The 23,461-nt window shown below is 36.8% G+C and overlaps 1 protein-coding gene across 2 annotated transcripts in view; it reads left to right on the top strand.

The window, feature by feature from the left end:
• Diaph2 (diaphanous related formin 2) overlaps positions 1–15,708 on the top strand; it is an 870,804-nt gene extending 855,096 nt beyond the window's left edge. For both annotated transcript variants that reach the window (XM_071606838.1, XM_071606839.1), the window contains one exon: positions 10,809–15,708. In XM_071606838.1, the coding sequence (XP_071462939.1) occupies positions 10,809–10,873 (65 nt within the window). In that variant the 3' untranslated portion in view covers positions 10,874–15,708. The remainder of the gene's footprint in view (positions 1–10,808) is intronic.
• The last annotated feature ends 7,753 nt before the right edge of the window (positions 15,709–23,461 follow it).

The following is a 23,461-nucleotide window of genomic DNA, read 5'->3' as shown; positions in this document are numbered from 1 at the left end:
TTTGTGACTTTGCTTGTACAAAAATGCTGCAAAGAACATTGGAAGAATGGCTATTCACATTTATACATTTTTCTGATGTTGTGGGGACTGGCTTTGTTCCAATAGACTTTAACAATCTGGAATGATTCTTTGAGACTTCTTATATGAGAGGTAAGTTACTAGTTGCAGCCATTTTTATTAGGCTGTAGCCTGGGCCTGGCACTCAGGTTTTGTATGGGTTGTATTAGACACTAAAATTACAAAGGAACTTCTGTCAGTTATGAATATGAAATTGAGAAGCCATGTTTTAACTCTGTCCTAATTGCTCACATTTAAAACAACTGCTGACTGGCTCCTACCTTAAGGGAGAGTTTAGATTTTAAAACAATGGCACTGGCAGCTGCTAAAGTGTCTGGAATATTAGCCACACAGTTTGCCTTTGTCCATACAACTGGTTAAGTAATTAAGCACAGACTAGCATGGGGAACACTACTAATGGGAAGCACCTGTTTATAGACTCTTGCATTGTAAGTGTAGGTTAAGTATCTTCTCTCCTCAAAAATCATAGGCACTGGCATATTTCAATAATCTGGTACATAGAGAGATGGAGGCATCATGCAGGGGAAGGACTGCCATCTCTGCCTTACTACTGAAGCCATTGAGTTTATTCCCTCTCCCCACACCCTTCCTGGGGCTACTTAAGTTAGAGAGTTGGGCTGTCTGCTCTAAAACTTCCTTCATCAACAAAAAAATAGAGGAAAGCAGCCCAAGAAATGGGTTGCACATGTTAAAAACAAAAAGTAGATATGTAGACACTGAGCAATTCAGAAACAAAAGCAGATGACAAGTAAGTGTATTCTAGGTCAGCATATCAGCAACAAGGCTCAAGAAGATCACAAACAACTGCCACAGAAAATGACAGAGGACTGTCCATCATATGATTGAAGTTAGAGAAATGGCTGATGCCTAGTATTCTTAGTCATAAGGATTTGTGCCACACATGGAGTAGGAAGGCACAGAGATGACAGGTGGTGGTAATGAATTGACTCTCTAGCCCCAATGTCATTTGAAAGCTAGTTTATTCTGCATCCACATAAATGGCTGCTCATGCTCTCATCCTGCGAAGCACTCTTGGCCCAGGTCATTGTAATCTATGCCTTGATCAGCTCTTGTACTGTCATTCTTGATAGGGCCATCTAGACTTCAAAAACAGATCCTCACCAGATGATTTAAGGGAGCCCCCTTTCTGCTGGGATTTATTTATTTGTTTGTTTGTTTCTTGGAGCAGAGCTGCTGTCCTCCATATAAATGCTTCAAGACTGTTTATAAAAATATAATTGAAATTAAAATCACCTGCATATGGAAACATCCACCTTTATCTTAGTCCTTGCAACTACAAATCTGGCCAGTGCATTTCCTTTCATTAAATTATTTTCTTCTTAGGGAAAAAGTAAAAGATGTACAGGCTTTCTGATTCATCCTTATTCATTCATTGTTTTTCATGCCTCCCCAAAAAGAAAAATTTGGTAATTGAATGGTCAACAATATAAGGAACTAAAACTCACTTTTTCCTACTAAGTAAAAACTGACAGCTAAATTTTTCTTCTTGTTGAAGTGCCAACTATCCTTTTTTTGGGGGGGGGATACCAGATGCTTAACTACTGAGCAACATCTCCAGCCCTTTTTAATATTTTATTTAGAGACAAGGTCTTGCTGAATTTCTTAGGGCCTCAATAAGTTGCTGAGACTGACTTTGAACTCACAATCCTCTTGCCTAAGTCTCTTGAGCACTGGGGTTACAGACATGTGCCACAGTGGCTGGCTCCACCTATCTTTTTTTTTAATTTTTTTTTTTTAGTTGTAGTTTGACCCGATACTTTTATTTCTTTATTTTTATGTGGTGCTGAGGATTGAACCCAGTGCCTCACATGTGCGAGGCAGGCGCTCTGTCACTGAGCCACAACCCCAGCCCCTCCACCTATCTTTTAAAGCCTAATCATGATGTAGTTTTCCATGACCCAGATTTCCTGCACTTAATTTCCTGCACATAGTTCTCTACTATGAACCTCTACTGTACTTAGAATCTAATAAATGCTACAAAAGACACATAGTTATATTTCATATAATAATTTTTGGTACATTTATCTTTTCCACTTTAATAATATATGAGTGCCTGTTATATTCCCTGCAGATAGATAGTTTATGCCAAAACAATTTGTGATGGATGGATGATGGAAGTGTTTCTTTGTATTAATGGCAAAATATATTCCCTCCATGTAAGCAGCCTAGTTGAAGGTGAACTCAAGGATCAGTTCCTGATTCATTACTAATGACTGGATGATTACTTAATCAACAGTTTCTAAGAAACTGCTATGTATAAGCCACTATGATAGACATCTTGAACAGTGCTGTTACAGTTTGTGTCATTTCTGCTGGTTTGCTCTTCAACATCAGTTTCACTTATATAATTTCCTTGGGAGCTTTTCCCACTATTTTCTAACACTCTTCATATTTTTATTTGTCACCATTTTCTGTATTTTCCAGGTATGCAGGTGTCCACATCAGACTTTCAAACTCAGAGAAAGTTTTGTTTTAGGGCCCAGTTGTACTCTCTAGTAAGGAAACAAACAATGCATGGCTTATGTACAAAACCAAGGACGTTAAAAAAAAAAAAAGATCTATTCACTAGCTTTGACATTGAGTCTAAAGATAATCAATTGTAAGGTCTATGGGAATTGAAATTCTGAACAATATACTGATTTTATTTTTTTCTGCACCATATTTTTCTAAAATACTTGGAAATACTCAAGTTATCAATTATGTAAATGCTAGTCATTTAAAATCCCAAGAGGTTGGTTGGACACATTATAAAAATATATTTTTGTGATAGATAAAAGTAAGTATTGCATATTTTCTCCATTCATAGCTTAATATGGATTAAGTTTTTAATGCCTTGAAGTAATATTATTGTACTATGTGATTTTACTTTTATCACATATTTCCATCTTCCTAAAGTTACTATAATTGAGTTTGTTTGATAATGTACCTTTATATTACTACGAGTCTTGATAGTTTGCAAAATATGAGGTTCATAATAGAGATAGAGAGTAGAGTTACTACCTGGCAGAAAGAAGAAAGTGAAATATAGAAAAGTGATTTAATCTCTCTACAGCAGTTTTGTAAAATATAATTTGTTTTTCCCCTAGCACAGCAGAGTTTCATGCTGATAACAAGCTACTGAATTAATAAATCCATTGCAACTATTGAGACTTTTCCTTTAATAACATAACGAATGCTGAGCATTAAGGAAAGGCATTCTTTGTACAGATGTTACCCCAAGCAGATCTACTACATCCTTAAGCATAGGAAAAATACCACCATCATACCCTCAGCAATATCAATGTGAAAATAATTTGTGCATCTCAATTAGAATACTGTATTTTCCACACAAAAGCATGCTGTTTCCTGGAACACATTTGTTTATTTTCCAATTGGAAAGACATTTAGGGGTCTATTTTGTTATCATTACATGTGCTTAACTCCAATTACAGTTAATGGGAGTTGTGTGTCTATAGTCACAGTAGCCTCTGAACTATTTTAACATTATTGCTTTCCATTACCATCATCGTTAAAATAACTTTCCTCTCTTCTGCCAACCTGAAATACCACAGTAATCTGAGTTTCTGTTTTCTTTGCATGGATTTATTTGCATGTAATGAAGGACATAGATTACACAACATGGCCTGTTTCAAGTTTTAAAAACATTACAATGTCATGGAGATTAGCATAGGGCTAGAAGTATTTAATTGTTAACTGAAGGTAATTGATTGGCTCTCAGCCATGCATTTTTGCATAGCACCCTGTGTATACAATTCCATAGGAATGAAACAGTTCAATGTGGTTTAATATCTATGGTACCTAGTAGAAGCTCAAAATGTAAATTTATTATAAAATCTATGAGAAAATAAGTTTTACAAATTAGAAGCACTAGAATCTATCATCAGCTAACAAAATTATACACTTAATTTCAGTTATTTGAATCTTTGACAAGACAAAAACAAAGAGAGTAAATGTATTATAAAATGTCTAGGTGAGTGGGTGTGATGGCTCTTGCGTGTAATCCTAGCTAGTTGGGAGGCTAAGGCAGGATGATCACAAGTGCAAGGCTACCCTGACAAATTTAGTGAGACCCTGTCCCAAAATTAAAAAAAAAAGTGTGGGGGGGTGGATGGAACTGGAGACATTGCTCAATGGTAGACTGTCTCAGATTTCAGTTCCCAGTGATGGAAAAAAAAAATGTCTAAGTGTAATTGGGGATACTCTAGGTTAGTGCTGGAATCTGCTGTATTTCTAAAAGAAAATGGCTAGCTGTCAGAAAAGTTGACCAAAAAATAGGTATGAAGGCTTGTTCAGTTTTCAAGAAAATGAGGAACACTCTGAAAAACATCATTAGGGATCTTAGCATCACTTAACTCATTGGCTTTCAGAGGCAACTGCCTACTTTTTGCTAGGAGGAGCCTAGGACCCATTGTGTATGTTTTTCATGTTGTACTGGTTTTTAGTTGTTTTGTGATTATAATGTGATGTAGAACACCAAAGTGTACCCCCAAAATATTTGTTTTAAGTGAAAATATAAGTGATACAGGTTTAATTACACCAGATATTAAAACATATTATGAGGCTCAAATGATGAGATAAGAAGGTATTGGCACAAAATTGCAGAAAAATATCAATGTTAACAGAACAGAAACCCTAGTATAGATACTTTAATATATGATAAAAATATATTATGAATCAGTATAGGAATTCATGATGATTCAACAAATAATGCATGTCCTCTTTGTGAGGAAAATGAAGAAATAAAACAATGTGAAGACTTATTTGATAAGGCACTATAAAACAAAATAAAACAGAAAAAATAAAGCACAGATCATCTAAATTATTAAATATAAAAAATCAGGGCTGGGGATGTGGCTCAAGAGGTAGCGCACTTGCCTGGCATGCGTGCGGCCCGGGTTCGATCCTCAGCACCACATACAAAGATGTTGTGTCTGCCGAGAACTAAAAAATAAATATTAAAATTCTCTCTCTCTCTCTCTCTCCCTCTCTCACTCTCTCTTTTAAAAAAAAATCAAACCTTAAGGGGCAAGAAAAGATGTGATTGAGTGTTTATCAATGTCTATGGCTAGAGACTTTCTAAGCTTATAAAGAAAGGAAAAAATCACAATATAAATGATGGATAGATTTAGTAACATAAAAATGGTAAAAATGAAACCATATGTTCCTTAAAGCTTACAACACAAAATAGGTTATCAACAAACTAAGGAAAATATTTCTAATATTTTAATTGATTACTGTCATTAATTATTTAATGTTCAAAGCCAAAACAAAAATAACAGGCAAAGGAAATGGTCAGCATATAAAGGACGAATAAGTGGACAATAACATGAAAAAAATCTGCCTCTCTAGTATTTGAAGAAATGCCAAAATCATGAATCATGTTGTTTTTACTTTTTAAATCAGCACTTATTAAAAAGAATAATACTCAATGAAATTAGACAAATTTATATACTGACAATTGGATTTAAATTAGTAAAACTACTCTAGGGTACAATTTGCACCTATTTTTTCACACCACAACAATGCCATCTACATATACGACACATGTATAGATGTAACTATGAGGATATTCATTAGTATGCTATTTATACCAGCAAGATATTGGAAGCAACTTAAATACTTAAATGCCCTGAAGTAGATAAATGGTTAACCAAATTGTGGCCTATTTATGTAAAAAAAAAAAGAAGAAGAGTATATGCCATTAGAGATCATATTTGTGGGCTGGGGATGTGGCTCAAGCGGTAACGCACTCGCCTGGCATGCCCGGGGCGCTGGGTTTGATCCTCAGCACCACATAAAAATAAAATAAAGATGTTGTATCCACCGAAAACTAAAAAGTAAATATTAAAAAATTATCTCTCTCTCTTTAAAAAAAGAGATCATATTTGTAATATAATAATCTAGAAGTTTAATGACATATAAAATTTCTGTGCTAAAATATTTAATGAAAAAGTAGAATGCCAATTTGTATAAATAGTTTGAGTTCAAGCTTTTTTAAAGACTGTATTCTGGTAACAGTGAGGAGAAAGAATCTGGTCAACTGATAGAGAAAGGTCCTCTATCAAGAGATTAGGCCCAAGCCTAATTTGGTTACCATAGGCCACTCATTTCTAGTGAGGTGAGAAACTTTAATCCAATTTAGGATCCCTAAAATCACAGAGAAAACCATAAACAGTTTTGAACACAGGGAGGGGGAATGTAAGTTCACACGATGATTTCAATATAACTGTCTAAAATAAGTGATTTTTCTCTCACTACTGTTTTGGGATACAAATAGCTACTTTAGTGAACATTTCTAGAAGCAATAACTTTCCTTGGTTTCCTTAGCCGAAGCTGCATAGACCCAGACCTTCATTTGCTATGTTTGCTGGAAACAGTGCCTACATTGAAGGTTTCTTTTACTTTGTTTTCTAGACAACTAATTTGCATTAAGATGGGATATTTTGAAATAGTGAGGTATGTACTGGGCATACACTTGGTTTAATGTTATCCTACTGTGAGGGATTAATATGTTTGATTAGGGCAACATTGATACAACTGTTTTTGAAGCAGAAGGGAAACGGTCTCTCCTTAGACAACAAGAGACAGACACCTAACTTTGAGGGGAATGAATAATGAATGTGGTCCTTTTTTATTGGAATTTTTCAGTTCCAACTTGATCTCATGCAGTGTGCAAAGACACAGCCTTGTACTTTGGCATACACTCCTTTTGTTATAGGATTAGTGACACACTCCCAGGTTACATACTGTAGGTTTGAGTCTTCTAGACTATCTCATGTTATGTAATGTGCAGGCCTTATCTGGGCTGTGCTTATTCCTCAGTTCACTTGACAAAGTTTTTAGGAAGAAGGAAATTAATGATATAGATTTAGGGATGGATCTAAAACTTAGTGACATTCAGTTATTTCATGGATGATGTGCTTTGTACATAGTTGCTGAATAAATGATTGCATGAGTGAATTCTAGAGCAATACAATAATGGGATTAATCCATTCACTTCAAAACTCAGTTGGGAAGATTTTTGAGATGAATGCCAAATCAATTTATGCTCAGGAAAGTCATAAAGCATAAAGCTTCTTCTCTTATGACAGCAGGGAAAGCCTTGGCATCAGTTTGTGCTGGTTAACCTGATATTCATAAGGTGCTGAACCATAGTTAAGATGAGCCATGTATTTTATATTCCCTTTGGATGAAAGATTTGAATATTGTTTTTGGCCATCTTTGCTCCATAGGATGCACATTTTCATATACCTATATCCTTCTTTTCAACTTCATTCTTTGATCAGATCAATCTCCACAGTATCAGAATCTGTTCACCTTCACCTGGGGCATTTCAGAGACAAGTCTTTGATGACCAAAGAGAATCTGTTAGGGTGTTCTTACCAAACTATGGTGGAGTTTTCCTCTATCTCATTTCAGTGTCCCCAACAAGTACATACAAACAAGTTCCATGCACCCCCATCTCTTTCCCTTTGATTTCCAAAATTATAAGAGGCAGATTGGGAGGAGATGCCACTACTTGTTAACAACTCCCCACCCAGTATCATTTCAGGTAGATACATGTGTTTTAACCCACTCACTTTTGGGATGAAAGGCCTCTATTTTTGTCATCGAAAGTACAGTAGCATCAATAGTGTTATAAGATGAAGACTAGTTAGAAAAGTGAATTTGGCTTATACTGGAGTTTATGGAGCTCTCAAATTATATCACATGGGCAGCTACCTCCTACACCTGTTTCCAAAGGAGAAATGCTATCACTCTCACAATCATTGTTTGTCACCTCTGACAACAATAATATCTAACATATGTTCTCATTATTATGATGACTACTTATGAGGGCCCTTAGTATTTAATACCATAAATGTAAAAGTCATATTCCAAACAGTTCATTCAGTGATATTTCAGTCTCTCATTCAAGACGACTCCAAGCATGAAAAGTTATCATCGTTAGATTGCTAGTTACCATTAGAACGTGGACAGATGGGGGAAAAGAAAGTTTATGTATATCTAAAAGCAACAAAGCATGTGTACACTTTATGATAGCCTCTAAATTCTACATGTCTTGATTTTATACAAGTCTAAAGTATAAATATATATTTTGCAACTAAATTAATTTTAACATAAACACAGAATTGGAAACACATCAAAAGATCTAGATAGCAATTTCTGACATTGTTTCCCCCATAGAAAAAGGTTGTGGGTTAACATTTTGAAAATGTAAGTGGTGACCTTTACAGAATTGCTTCTTCATATAATTATCTCATTAACATAGGGACCTATTAGGTACCCAAAATGAAGGGGGAGAAAATCTAAAATAATTTTTCATGTGTACCAAAATCTGGATGTTTCAGTGATCTTTTTGGTGTGACTGAAAGACGTGCCTAGAACAATAGTAGAGGAGGAAAAGTTTATCTGGGGACTGGTGGTTTTAGAGGTCTCAGTCCACAGATAGCTGGCTCTGTTCCTCAGGGCTCAAAGTGAGGCAGAACAACATGGCAGAAGGGTATGGCAGAGGGAAGCAGCTCATATGATGTTCAGAAAGCAGAGAAAGGCTCCACTCACCAGATACCAAATGTATACCCCAAAGGCCATGCCCCAGGGACCCACCTCCTCTAGCTATACCCTACCTGCCTTCAGTTTCCACTCAGTAAATCCCATCAGGGGCTTAATGTATAGATTAGGTTAGGACTCAATCATTTCTCCTCTAAAACTTGCATTGTCTCACACATGAGCTTTTGGGGACACCACATATCCAACCATAACACTGGATTGGGGTCCTGAACCAAAGTTTAGCCTGTCTTCCAAAAGCTTCAGTGTCCTTTCTTCAGTGTGCTTTCACTCCAAAGTTCATTTTCTCACACCAAATGCTACTGATAATTTGCAAGTTGATGTGAATTCTCACATCCTATCATATAATGCTGTGGGGCTAAGTTTTTAGAGGTGGTACTCATGTTGGATCCATTGAGTGGTAAGCAATGGAATGGATATTTATGGCACCAAGGCACAAGCCTTTTCTCGAGCTGGCACAAAACTGTAAGCATGCTAGATCTGATGGCTTTAACACTGAACTCTTAAATGTTAGCGATGCAATGGGAACCATTGTATTGTTATCTCATTTTGAAGTATTTTCTAAGAAGCCCCAAACCAATGTGTATGCAAACCAGTGACTTCTAAGCAATAAATCCTTTATCCAGGAATGGTATCTTCACATTTTTAGCTGAACTGTGAAACATATCACAAACTAAATAATAGATTTTTTTCAATGATATCATCAAAAGGATATCCCAATAATCCATCATTCAGATATATCTCTGAGTGGAGAAAATGACTTTTGTTTTCTCACCTCTCTGAGATATAGTTGCATTATGAAGCTCTGGGTGGGCTTTAAGCTTATGGATAGTTGGCTCAATGCATTCACAAGGAGCATTAATGAGGTGAGGATCATGGGGGCCAGTTAGGTTTACTCTGGGTATTGATCAAAAACTCCAGGAATCAGTCAAGAGGTGCTAGCACAGATGAGAAAGGCACTATGGCCAACCCTCAGCACTTTTCAGTCCTTCCTTCCCATGTAACAGGCAGGATATATTGGTTGGGTATCACCATCTCAGGGAAGAAATGAGTAGCAGCTTGGGAGGCCCCAACATGTACTTCTGGACAAAGCTGACCTGACATTTAGGTATTAACTTTGCATTATAATCCCCCATCACACCATTGATTTGCTGTGTAACCTCCATCACTAAAGCAGAGATAATAGGATAGAATGAAATGGGCTTACTTCCAGGGGATGTTGTGTGAATTAGCAAATTAACGAGTGGAAAGTGTTAGCATTTATGTAAGTGTTGGTGCTTGTCATTATTTCTAGGGACCCAGTCTCATTCTAAATGGAGAATCTAAGTATATTATGCTTTTGTCAAAAAGGGATTTTCACCCACATCAATTGCATTTAAGCTGAGCATAAAACAGAGATGATAATAACATAGCAGTGATCATCACAAAGCAGAGCTATAAACCTTTTTTTCTATTAAAATGAAAACTATTTTCAGCAACTTTCAATGCTTTTAAACTTTGCTTTCCAAGCTTTGTGCCAACAGTCATCTTTACAGTGATTATTCTTCCTGTGATGGGTAAGAGGAATGGGACCTATTCTAGGTCCCATTCATTATTCATTCCCATAATGACTATATAATGTATTGAATTTGTTTACATCATACAATCAGGCCAACTCAGTAGCCGGTTTGATTGCCACATATTGCAATCATTGTGAAAAAATAAAAACTCTTTTCTGCTCTGCCCATGCTGGTGTCCTCTAGAGGTAGCCAACATACAAATTGAAAACTCATAGGGAATTGAAGTGCTTTCCAACAAAAGGCACTGTACATAGATCCTTTCAATTTAACATTTTTACCAAGGAATTTTGTTGTCGCCTGCTATTTCCAAGGGGACTGTGCTTGAGAGAATTCTTCCATTTCTTTTATCACTCTGACTTTGCTTACCAAGAAAAGTCATTTATTGCTGATGGTAGAACTCTTGAACTCAGCCTGGCAGATGCAGCATGAACTCCTCAGATCTGGGCTCCTTGTTGCCTATTTACATATTCATTTGAAGTGATTTTTCAGTACTGTTTGAAAACCTCTCTCAACCCGGTATCATGTAATAGCCAAGATCTAAGGCTCACCATGTTTTTGGTTCTTTTTCTCTTTGTCTTACAGATAACAGACGGGTACCTTTGGAAAGGTCACGCTCTCGCCACAATGGAGCTATCTCATCTAAGTGATTCCTGATGCCAAAGAATATGAAAAATATTTAAGTAAACAAAATCATATGTTTTCAGAAGAACAAAACATGCATTCAAGGGTCAGAGTGGATATAAGTGTATTTCTGCAAAGGTCAAGCTAAACTGGATGAATTGATGTGCATTTGTAGAACTATCACTAGACTCCTCCCACAATACCTATGTGACAGCTCACAGGACTAGAAATATTTGTTCCACTTTAGCATAAAAATGTCTGTTCTTTGTTGTTGTGTGACCTGACTCTGAAGAGGGAATTGTAAAAAATTGAAGAGTTTTGAGACTTTCAAATATTTAAAATCCTAAATTTCTAGGTCACTCCCACTAAAAGAAAAAGAAGAAGAAAAAAAGAATAGACAGATCTATTCACTGTCTGCTTCCAATTTAATAGATAGCAAAGGAAAAGGCCAAGACAAAATGTGCATGCTAATGATTTGGAAAGGTGCTAATATTGCACACAGTGTAAGAGAAGCCATTTTGAAAACTCAAAAAAGTATAGCTCCATGTCAGTCAAGTTATTTAGAATCTTATCTCAAGTGAAAGCTGATGGATTCATCTGCTTTGGCTGAAATTAAATTTATCATTAGTCTAGCGTTTCAGCATGATATTGCAAGCACACATCATTGCTAAAAATAAACCAAAGTTTAACAGAATCAGTTAGGGAAAATGACTTCAACTTTATTTAAAGAGGTATTTTCTAATATGCATAGATGTCTACTTTATACAAATACTTTATATGACTATTTTTTGAGAAAAACTCCACATTTTAATGTTTGTGCTAGGGATGTACCTGAAAGTTCTATTATCTTTATTTAGATTTTAAAGGCAAATATTGATTCATATTTGTGGTTTATTTCTTCTCTATATTGCTTCTTTCTCCCTTGACCCCCTTGAAGGCAGGGAATGGAGTTCTAGAAGACCTGGGAGGAAAGAGATTTCTTTCTATAAAAGGCAGCAGAAAACTGTGTGAAAGGTCAACTGTTCTATCTTCCTATCTACTCCCCTTTCCAATTCTGTTTTGGTGGTCTGAGGAAGAAAAAAAGAAATTCTATATATGTATATGTATATACATGTGTGTATATATTTGTATCTCTTGCTGCAGTAATTGCACATCCCAGTAACTAAGTGAACTTCTCAGTCATCATCATACTTACCTTATATTAACAAATTTAAATGTTGCTGCCACAACAACTCTGGGGAAAAAAAACAAGGTCTATGTTTTTCTCAAATAGATGAAAGTTAAAGTTATACTTAACTTATCTGTTATTTTATGATATGCATTGAAATAATTGGTGTAACTTCTCTGGAGTGCAATTTGAAGACCAATTCATGCAGATGATTGTGATTACTGTAAAAGAGTTATTATATGTATATTTCTTATGTAGAAAGTCCTATTTCTATTCCTCCACTGCACATGATAAAGAACAAATGACTGGCTTGGCAAGTCACCATCTGAGATAAGTGACCAGTAGCTCACAGAATTCTTTATATAGATGTATAATAATTTACATGGTTGCCTTGTCCTCCAGTGCATTCTGGCTTGAGTATTATACTTCAAAATTCTCTGAAAGCTGCTATAATAGAGAAATCAAAGTCACAACATCTGAGATTTTTTCCACTTTTTCCTGACTGAAAACGCACATGTGCACACATAAACATGTTTGAGGACACATCTGTTTTCACACACTATTTTTAACAACAGCAAAAGTTTAGGTCCTACTAATTTAGGTAAATAACTAATGTGTGCATTTTTGACTTTGCAAAGATTTTTTTTCTGAAATCTTCATGGTATCACTTCTTTGAGTCTTTTGACTATAGAAAAATTATTTTGAAGTGTCAACCTTGACTAAATTTTGGAGACATTTGCGATGCCATATTATCAAATTTGTCAAGGTAGAAATAGTGATGTGTATTGCCTTTTCCAGATGCAAACTTGCCTTATTTTCTAGTTTGTGAACAAGAATGAATGAAGTGCTATTCTTGATAAGTTATATATTTGTATTTACAGCAATCCACATGCTTTCACAAACATTAAAAAAAACCTTTCAGGGTCCAATAATTAAGTTAAAAGATTTACTTATCAGGTTTATAATGGTCCTGTTTTAGCCACTTGCATTTTTTATTTAGATTGAAAAGTACATAGTGACATTTTAGTATAAAACCAAATTATACTAAAATCTTTTGTTTCTTACTACCACACAGGAGAAGCACCAATTATGCAGATTTTTTTCAGAATCTTAAAAAAATAGAAAACACATAAAATGTTAACTAATTATATTTGTTTCCTTTGGCTGCTATAATAAATGACCACAAATTTGGTGGCTTAAAACAACAGAAATTGATTCTCTCATTGTTCTGAAATCTAGGGGTTCACAGGGTCATGCTCCCTCCAGAGGTTCTAGAGAATCCTTTCTTGTCTCTTCCAGCTTCTGATGGCTATTGACGTTCCTTGGCTCATGGCCACATTTCCACTCATCTTTGCAGCACCTTTTGTCTGTGTACCTAATCTCCCTCTGCCAGGATAATCTCTTCATCTCAAGAACTTTAAGTTAATTACATCTCTAAAACCCCTTTTCCAAATAAGGGAACATCTAGAGGTTCTGCCCTCTGTCCCCCAATCAAAATTGATGTCTTTCTCATGTGTAAAATATATTCACCCTATTCCAACATTCCTAAGTCTCAGCTGATTACAGTTTCAACTCTAAATAATTACAAATGTCCCTATTCCAGAAGGAGATAATGGAAAAGGGAGTCAGTCACCTGTCTTAATCATTTTCAAAAACTAACTAAATTCCCTTTAGGATTCAAGGCCTAGCAACAGTCCTCTCTGTCTCAGGGCCCCACCCTCTGGGTCTGAAGTTCTCCCCTCTTGGACCATGAACTGGGCCTCTGCCTCTGTGCCCATGGGTCACAATTCTGACTCTCCCCTCATTCTTGGCCCTCTAACTTTGCACTTGCAGCTTTTCCCTTGGTGCCATCCTCCTTTTATCTTGAAAACTGGCACATGTTTGTAGCTGAATAGTTTATATTTTCCTGCCTGTAGAATATTGTTAGTCTGACAGCCTTCTCTAATTTTGTCCTGTCTCTGCCCCTTGCAGGCCAAGCAAAGACGTTTCTGCTGATATAGCATTCTCAAAAACTTGGTAGAGCTCCCATATATCATGTTGATTCACACAATTAGAAAAGAGGGCCCTATTACATATCTTTCCTGGATAACTTTCTCTCTATTCCTGGTTTCTGCTGAGATGGTTGAGTAAATCCATGACTCAATGCCTGATCTCTTTAGCACTAGGCAAAGAATATCCAGCCACATCCTTAGCCTTGGCCCTATCTTCAGAGTACACTTTCCTAATATTGAATCTCCTAACTTTAGCCTCTTTTACATTCTGAATAGGCTTGGAATCTCTTAACTCATCAAGTACTGGTTCTTTACCCACTTAATAGTCTTTCCTCCATTTCTCTTCCCTATTTTACTCTAGGCAGAGAAGAAACTATGCCATACCTCTAATGCTTCAATTATAACTCTCCTCAACCAAATATCCTAGTTTGTCACATGTTCCCCTTGCCACACAACTTTAGGTGGCAATTCATATAGGCTTTTTGCCAATATAGAACGAGCATTGCCTTGCTTACAATATCCAATAAAATGATCTTCATTTCATTGCAGGCCCTCACCAAAAATGCCTTTTAACACTCATATTTCCATCAATGGTCCAGTCTATGCTTTTTCTATCACATGCATCAAAATTCTTCCAGTCTATGCCCATTATTCAATTTCAAGGCCACTTTCACATTTTAAGATATTTGTTACAGCAATAGCCCATTTGCCTGTACTGATACCTGTATTAGATTTTTGTGGCTGCTATAACAAATTACCCCAAACATAGTGGTTTAAAATAGTATTCTCTTCCTGTTTTAGAGGCCAATGTCCAAAATTGAGTTATGTTCACTGTGGGAGAAATATGTTCCTTGCATCTTCTCATTTTTTGTGTCTGTTATCATTCCTTGGCTGCATCTCTTTCTGCTCTTTCTCCACATCATCTTCCCTTTAGTGCATCTAATCTACCTCTGCCTCTCTTGTATTAGGACATTTATAATGGAATTTGGGGCCATTCAGATTACCCATGATAATCTTATCTCTAAATCCTTAATTTAATCATATCATCCAAATTTAATTACATTTTCCAAACAAGCTAATTCACAGATTATAGGGATTAGGATGTGAACATATCCTCCTTTTTTTGGAGGGGGCACCATTCAGCCACTACATTAGTCACTTACACTTTTAAAAATATATCTTTGGTGCTTGAGACAAATTTAAGGTTTTCTCTAAAAGCTATTATCTGTACAGGCTACTGCATGCTTTGTTAAGTGGACAAAGTGGTTATTCTAAACTTTGGTTGATACTTTAGCTAATATGGCCAATTAGCTTGAAAAAAAATGGATCTCAACTCTGTGCTTGAGTGTATCTCTTCTGCCCCTTTTTTAAGAAGTCTTTGACCAAATGTCTTCTATGATTCATAATGCAGACACAAAACTACCTCTGATACAGAAGAGTTCCTTACATGCTTATTTTAGATATTGTGAATCCCTCAGCTGATGGGAGAGGTGAAAGCAAAGACAACATTAAATGAGTATTGAGGGAGATTGTGTCCATACCAAGCCACCATGAAGAACCATTTCAGTAGCAGTAAACTGTGCATTTGTGCTCTCATTTTGCCTCAGAATAAATGTCTGTATCTATGCAGGGCCATGAATGACTTGCAATCTTTATGTAATGCCTACTTTACTTATTCAATAAAGTTAAGATAAACATTAAATGTTGTGTTGCCTATGATAATTTAATTAAGGCTGAATGAAAAGACATGAGCTCTGGAGTGTCAAGAAATATGTAAGAACATTCTGTGAGAATCTATGACTGAACAGAAGTCCAAGAGTTGTTTTTATAAGTGCCTGAATGGTGGAGATCACAGGATCATATTCAAAGACTCACATACACTTTCAGGGATCATAAGGTTTCCTTTTAGTATTCTTTAGAGGTGTTTGTACAACCAAAAAGTCTAGAAAAGTCAGAAGGGTGATTTACATGCTCCAGAGAAGCTGTTTCTATAGATTTTTTTTTTTGTCAAGTATGGCACTAAAGCAAATGGGCTTCAAATACTCAGAGGGGTAAATATCTGGAGAAATTAATTGAGGATTATGGGTTATTATTCTCTGGAGGACTTTGAAAAGAATCTTTCATCATGGGTGGGCTAGCTTGAAGAAGAAGGGTGTAATAACCAGGTCTGTAAATGACATGATCCAAACCCTGGCAACCCATTGTTTCCCTTGGAATGATTTGCTCCAGCAATCAAATACATCAGCTTTTTCTCCTCACTGAAACCCAAACAGGCAATTTTTTAATAGAGAGTATGAAAACCATGATATACCCATAACTACGGGAGTTGGAGCTTGATGCCAAGAGTTCAAGGGGAAAATGGAAATATGAAAATTGATATATATGCAATGCATATAACATGCTATATAGTTTTGATTATAATAAAAAGAAAGCTATAGCCAAAGACCTCATTTAGAGACTGAATTTCCTTAGATGTCTAGAGTTCCAATAGCCACAAATAAAACATTATTACAGTGAGTGAACATTGCAGAGGAAACAACTTGCAAATACACAAATTATGCAAATCATAGCTTTGTTCCTGCTTCTTAGAAATTAACCAGAGTTTGAACTTTAGCCATGATGATACTATATCTTGGCTAATACAGGCTTGGGTAATATTTTAATCTGTATCTTGGCAAATTGAGGTCCAGCCAATATTTTTACCTTTTAATGTTTATGAACTATCATTAATTATAATAATAATAAATAACATGAAACCTTCAACTTCTCTGCCTTACTAAAGCCTCTCCCACTCTCATCTCCCAGTGTGACTATTCTAATCACTAAGTGTCTATTCAGTGGAAACTACTGTTTTCGGAGGCCTGTGGTATTTCTAAAAAAAAAAAAAAAAAAAATCACCGTTAGTTTCAAGAGGTAGAGTGGGACACAAGTATCAATGTTGACTTTTTGGAGGGAATGGCATAAGAACTGAAATTGAAAAGGTAAGTAGATTTGGATATTTGATAATTGTATTCAGCCAGTCCATATTTATTATGTGCCTACTTGTGTCACATACAGTGCTACACTGTGAGAATATAACACTGAACCTGATAGATGTGGTCCCTGTCCTCATGGAACTTCAATGTTTCTTAGGAGGGAAGCCATAAAGAGGGGTATAAACATGGAACTTCTTGGTGCATATACAGGGAAAGTTGAACAATTTGGTTTAACTAAAGTGTAAGATCCCTCCTAGGTTCATGTATGATTGAACAAATGGTGCATTTCCACATCATGTACAACCAGAGAATTAAATGTTGTACTCCATTTGTGTATGATGAGTTAAAATACATTCTGCTGTCATGTACAACTAAATAGAACAAATAAAAAATAATAAAAAAGTGTAAGATCCATGAAAAGCAGTGGTGGTTGCATGATTAGCACTTGATTCTATAACAGGGAAAATAAAGGATTTTGTGCAAAGAAATTATATGAAGGACTTAAGAAGGCCCTGTGTAGGACATATAGAGAAAGAAGAGGACACAGAAGGCCAATTTTGGGGGAAAAGCAGTGCAATAATACTTTTGAGAAAGAAGGTTTACATTATAGTAGCATCAAAGGGACAGATCCTGGTGAAATCTAAAGAACTGGCAACCAATTGGATGTTGAGGGCCTGGGGGAAAGGAGGAGTCAAATCTGACAACAAGGTTTCAGACTGGAATGACTGATGAGCTACCTTAATAGAACAATTGAATACAAGACTACCTTATCCTTTCCAAGGTGCCATAGATATGCACAGCTGCAATTCTGACACTTGGTATGATCCTATTATCTATACAGTTTGAATGGCTCATACAAGTCTTATGAACAAGTAGCAGCAAATCATGGAGACATAGAGCAGACAAGAGAACATGATTTCTGCTCAAGAATTTATTCAGTATTATTATAGTGATTATGGTAATGAGAATAAGGGTAAGTTCTCTAGGTTGCTTTCATTCTCTGTCCTTCTCTTTTTTTCCCCTTTGTTTTTAATAATGCTGAAAGCCAAGGCAGGGGAGGAAGAATGGCTGTTCAAAGAAAGAAAAACTCTGACAAAGACTGAGTGGACATTAAAATGTCCTGACTCAGTTTTGGTCTCATACTGACAGGAAAGAAAGGCATTTAGGTGATGAAGTATAATTCATGGGGAAAGCTTTAATTAGTTGATAGCTAGGTCTTCTTAAGTGTCTGGTTAATATTTTAAGCTGTACATTTAAGAGGTCCTTGAATAATTATTACTCTAAAAGAACAGCAAATTCTCCCATTTTTCCATTTTCCTGGAAATCTCTCAGATTTCTAAACTATGCCCAAGTCTTTTTAGGCTAAATACCTTTCTACTCAAAAAACCATAAGGCTTCTCTTCCCATCAAATGTTGGATCATGTGACAGTGAATAGCTTGATTTTAGGTAATATTTTGTTCTGGAATGGAACCTGTTTCTCAATCTGTTCTACCTTCTTCACCCCCCAATATCTTGTGTTATTTTCCTACAAAACCCCAAGTAGCATAAGAAATAAATTTAAAACACTTTGAAAACCTATAGCATATAAGAACACAGTGGTCTAGACTTTTGACAAAAATCAAGTAATGAAGTATTTTACCTGGCTGACCAAACTGATAGCACTTGTAGTGGCACTTGGAGGGAGGAAGAGAAGGGAAATTAAAGGAGTCATGTACCAAGTTCTCCTAGCAGAATTCAGTAAAATGATAAAAATGAGAGCACCTTACAGATGTCCATGAGTTTTTGACTCCAGAGCATCTGTGATAAAAAGCGGACTTACTGTGTGACCTTATATTGTATACTCTGTATTTCTGAAAAGGACTTCGACTTTTCAGGTCCATTATTCCATTATCTCATTTCCTCTCAGTCAACAAACTTCCTCAAGTTTCCACTATCCTATCAAATAACAACCTTCCTGTGAATCTCTCCTTCAAGGCCACCAATAGCCACCTAAATGCCAAATCTCATGAATTATCCTGATTACTCTTCCCCATATCATCTACCAAGTTCATTAAGCCCTCAATTCCCTACCTCTCAGGAAACTATACAGTCACCTTTCTTAGTGGTTGTCTTCACATGACCCGTAATATAAGGATTATCCCTAATTGTATTTGTATTTGTATTTATATTTATATTTGTATTTGTCCCACTCATGGTCATCTTAGTTCCATCCATGGCTTTGACAATTTCTTTCATGCAGATAACTCTCAGTTCCCTCCATTACCCCAGAACCACCTTCCCACTGAAAACAATAGTGAGCACACTAAATATTCCTATTTTCTGTCAGCTTTTTTGTCACTGTGACCAACAAAAGAGAGAAGAACAATGTAAAGGAGGGAACCTTTATTTTGGCCCATGGTTTCAGAGGTCTCAGTTCATAAGTAGTCTCTTCTATAACTCTAGGACCAAGGTGAGGCAGCACATCATGGTGGAAGGGCATGGTAGAGGAGTGCTGCTCAGGGCATGGCAATAAGGAAGCAGAGAGAGCTCCACTCACCAGGGATAAAAGGTAAGCCCCAAAGGCATGCTCCCAGTGACCCACCCTTCTAGCCACTCCCTACCTGTGTACAGTTACCATCCAGTTAACCTATATCAGTGCATCAATCCAGTGATTATGTTAAGGCTATCATTATCTGATTATCTCACCTCAGAATTTTTTTGTGTTGTCTCACACATGAGCTTTTGGTACACACCTCATATCTAAACCATAACAACTCCATATCTTACCAATCAAATAGGTTCTTTCCAGCAAACTTACTTTTTTTTTCTATCCATATTATTTGTCTTATCATTAATAGTAGCCCTTTACTAATTTCCAAGTCTGGAAACTACTGATGGAAGTTAGTCTCCCTCTTTTAGTCTTACCCCTTCAACCCATCCTTCACATTGTTACAGACTTCACCTCAAGCTGTCTTTCTCTGCCGTTTTCAAAAATCGTTGTTTCCCTTAACAAAATTACTGTGGCCATCAAATGTCTCAGGAGCAGATTCAAACATAACTTTCAAGCCTCTCTTACTCCATCGGTCCAGCCATGCTGCACTGGGTTTATCATGGGTGCATAGCAATGATAAACATATGATTGCTTCCTTGAATGTCCACATACCTTCATGCCATGATACACACATGCAGTTCACTGGACTGATATGGCCTCACAGCCCAACCTCACTTTTTTTCCTCCTATTAATCCTTCAAGGACCAACACTGCCGTTTGAAGCCTTACTTAATTTTCCTTCCCCCATTAAATAATAAATTGTGCTACTATGCTCCCACAGCAATTTGCTCATACCTCTATTATGGTCTTTATTTCATTCTGCCTTCTACCAGAGTTAGTTTTCTGTGTCCTTGACTAAATTGTAAGTTCCTTGATGGTCATAACTGTCTCATTCATCTCTGGGCCTTTACACAAAGCAATTGCTCAATGAATTAATGTGTAGTGTCAACTCTCAGGGAATTAAACAAATGAAAAGGAATGTTTGGTACAGGTAATAGAAAATCATAGCTAATTTCCACATTCAGGTGAGAGCATAGCCTTCATCACTATCTTGGGAACTGAGGACTTGCCTAAGTCCATGATGTGGACAAGCTCCCCAAACTGTGGATGGCTGGAAGTTGACTGTAGAGGAGTACATTCAGTGGCTGATGACTGATTGAAGACAAGGAGGAAGTTCTTTCCTCCAAGGTCAAGTTTTTAACAAGTGTCTGCAGTGTACACTGAGGGATTTGGCTGTATTCCAATTATGCTAATATGTTTTATATATGGGCCTCCAGCATCCAGGAACCACCTCCCTAAACAATTTAATAAGTGTAAATATCAAGACAGAGTTGTAAATGTGGAACTTATTTGTAATGTACCAACCTTGTTATTATCAAATGTCATGGGGTATAAGTCATGGCAATTATGCTGCCTGCTTTTTATTACATTTATTTTACTTCTTAAAAGTGCAGTATATCCCCATAAGCTTGCCCTATTCTCCTCTGCCTGACAAACCTCACCTGGCTTTGTGTTCTGGAGTCACAGAAGGCAAGAACTTTAGGGTCACAGGATTAATGGGCATCCTGTAAGAAAGGGACCTCCTGGTTCATTGACTCTACCCACTGATGCTATACCTCTACTTTAGGCCTCACTGAATGTGTCACCAATTCAAGGGTGATACCTTGTGGGTTTTTCCATGAACGACATTTCATTATCTAACTCAGAATTGTTCCTTCCCCTTTCCTCCTGCCAGTGAGTGTGCGAATGTATGTGTGGCCCTGTCACAGAGAAGTTGGCCATTTTGCAAAAAGTCTTCAACCCCTTGATTGCCAGCTTGGCACAATATACTCTAGAGCCACATCTTAAGTGGTCTAATTGGCAGGTGAAAGTGAGGGAAAGAACACCTGATTTTTCTGATTTGGACCAAAAACATGTCAATTATACCCAGCCCTTAATTCCTATTTCATAGTCCTTTTCTCCTCCCTGCTTCTCACTAAACTGCATCAACCACTGAGAAGGGGAAAGGCAGGTGAATCTCTTATTCCATATAACTAAACACTATAGCAATGGTCTTCTTTCAGTCAAGTTTTTCTAGTCCAGCTGTAAGCTTCACCAGGCTTCCAGGAATCATGCAGGAAACCTTCCAGACCACAGAAGTCTATTGGAAGTAGATGTTTTTAAGGATTTTGAAAAGTGTACTGCTTTTGAAGTTTCCTTCTCAGAGAATGTCTGAAAAGAAAAAAAAATAGTAGTTCATCCTTATACTCAGGTTGTACTTTAAGAGACTTATTTCCTCTATTGGCAGTACCCTCCTCCCTTTTTTTGGTTTAGGATCCAACAACAATGTTAGCAATAAACTATTCACCTGTTCATCATTCATTCCACAAATATTTCACTAAGCAACTACTGTAAGGAATATACAAAATAATCTCCAGAATGAGAACATTTTGTGTATTAAAATGCCATATAAACACTAATCATTATTAAAAGTATCTTAACTGAATTACACCTCTAGGAAGATCCCCAAATCTGTCTTTCATACCCTCAGTCACATTTTGGTCAACCACCTCAAGCTCACCATGTCAGGAATAAAAATTAGCTGGGCACAGTGGTGCACACCTGTAATTCCAGCAGCTCTGGAGGCTGAGGCAGGAGGATTGTCAGTTCAAAGCCAGCCTCAGCAACCTAGTGAGGCTGTAAGCAACTCAGTGAGACCCTATCTTTAAATAAAATATTTTAGAAAAAGAGCTGGGGATGTGGTTAAGTGGTTAAGCACCCCTGGGTACAATCCCTGGTATCAAAAAAAGGATCAAAATTATTTTTTCTTGGGGTTGGGGATGTAGCTCAGTGGGAGAGTGCCTGCCTTGCATGTGTCAGGCACTGGGTTCAATCCTCAGCACCACATAAAAATAAATAAAGATATCGTGTTCATCTACAACTAAAACAATATTTTTTAAAAAAATATTTTTTCTTCATCTACCTCCTTCTTCAAGACTCCATTGAATTTATCACTAGCACTGACATTCTTCTAATCACCAGGGGTGGAAATTTTCTAGCTCTCTCTGGCATCCATGCCCCCACTCCACTTTATCAATTTTCCACTCATAGCATAATTTACATATATCTCTTTCTAATTTCAAAGCCACCACCCAAGACCAGAACCTAGGACTTCACTCCTTGATTACTGTAATAACTGTTCTTCCTGCCTATTCTTCTATTCATTTCCAAAGCAACCTTCTGATCATCTGATTCCCATACCCAGAGCCCTGCAGTGGCTTACCAGTGAATACAAAACTAAAGTCCAAGCTCCAGCTGAAGAGCCAACCTCCTACACAATTTGATCTGGCCCACTTTTTCCAAACTTTCCTCTCAGTCTTAGCAATATACCTTCTATTACACCCATACAAACTTAAGTCACCATTCTCTGAAAATTCTCTGTGTTCTAGATTGGCACTGATCAGGAGAAATATGATGCAAGCAACTTATGTGATTTTCAATGATCTAGAAGGTACATTAGAAAAAGGAGGAAGAAGCCAGACACAGTGGCACATGCCTATAATCTCAGTGCCTAGGGAGGCTGAGACAAGAGGATCAAGAGTTCAAAGCCAGCCTCAGCAATGCCAAGATGCTAAGCAACTCAGTGAGGCCTGAAAGAAAATACAAAATAGAGCTGGGGATGTGGCTCAGTGGGTAAGTGCCCCTGAGTTTAATCCCCAGTCCCTCCCCCCAAGAAAAGAGACAGTGGGGGGGAAGGGGAGGAGGAAGAGAGGAGGAAGAGGAGAAATGGGGAAGAAAATTTTATTTATGCAAAATACTATTCTGTTAACATATAATCAATATAAAAATTACTGATGACAAATACATTCTTTTTTCATACTACATCTTCAAGAATCCATAAGTATTTTATACTTATAGCAAACCTCAATTTGTACTCACTGACCATATTTCCAGTGCTCAATAGCCACAT

The sequence above is a fragment of the Marmota flaviventris genome, chromosome X, assembly GCF_047511675.1.
Source record: "Marmota flaviventris isolate mMarFla1 chromosome X, mMarFla1.hap1, whole genome shotgun sequence".
Taxonomy (NCBI): domain Eukaryota; kingdom Metazoa; phylum Chordata; class Mammalia; order Rodentia; family Sciuridae; genus Marmota; species Marmota flaviventris.
The sequence above is the reverse complement of the archived record's forward strand: the minus strand, read 5'-3'. Positions and strand labels throughout refer to the sequence as shown.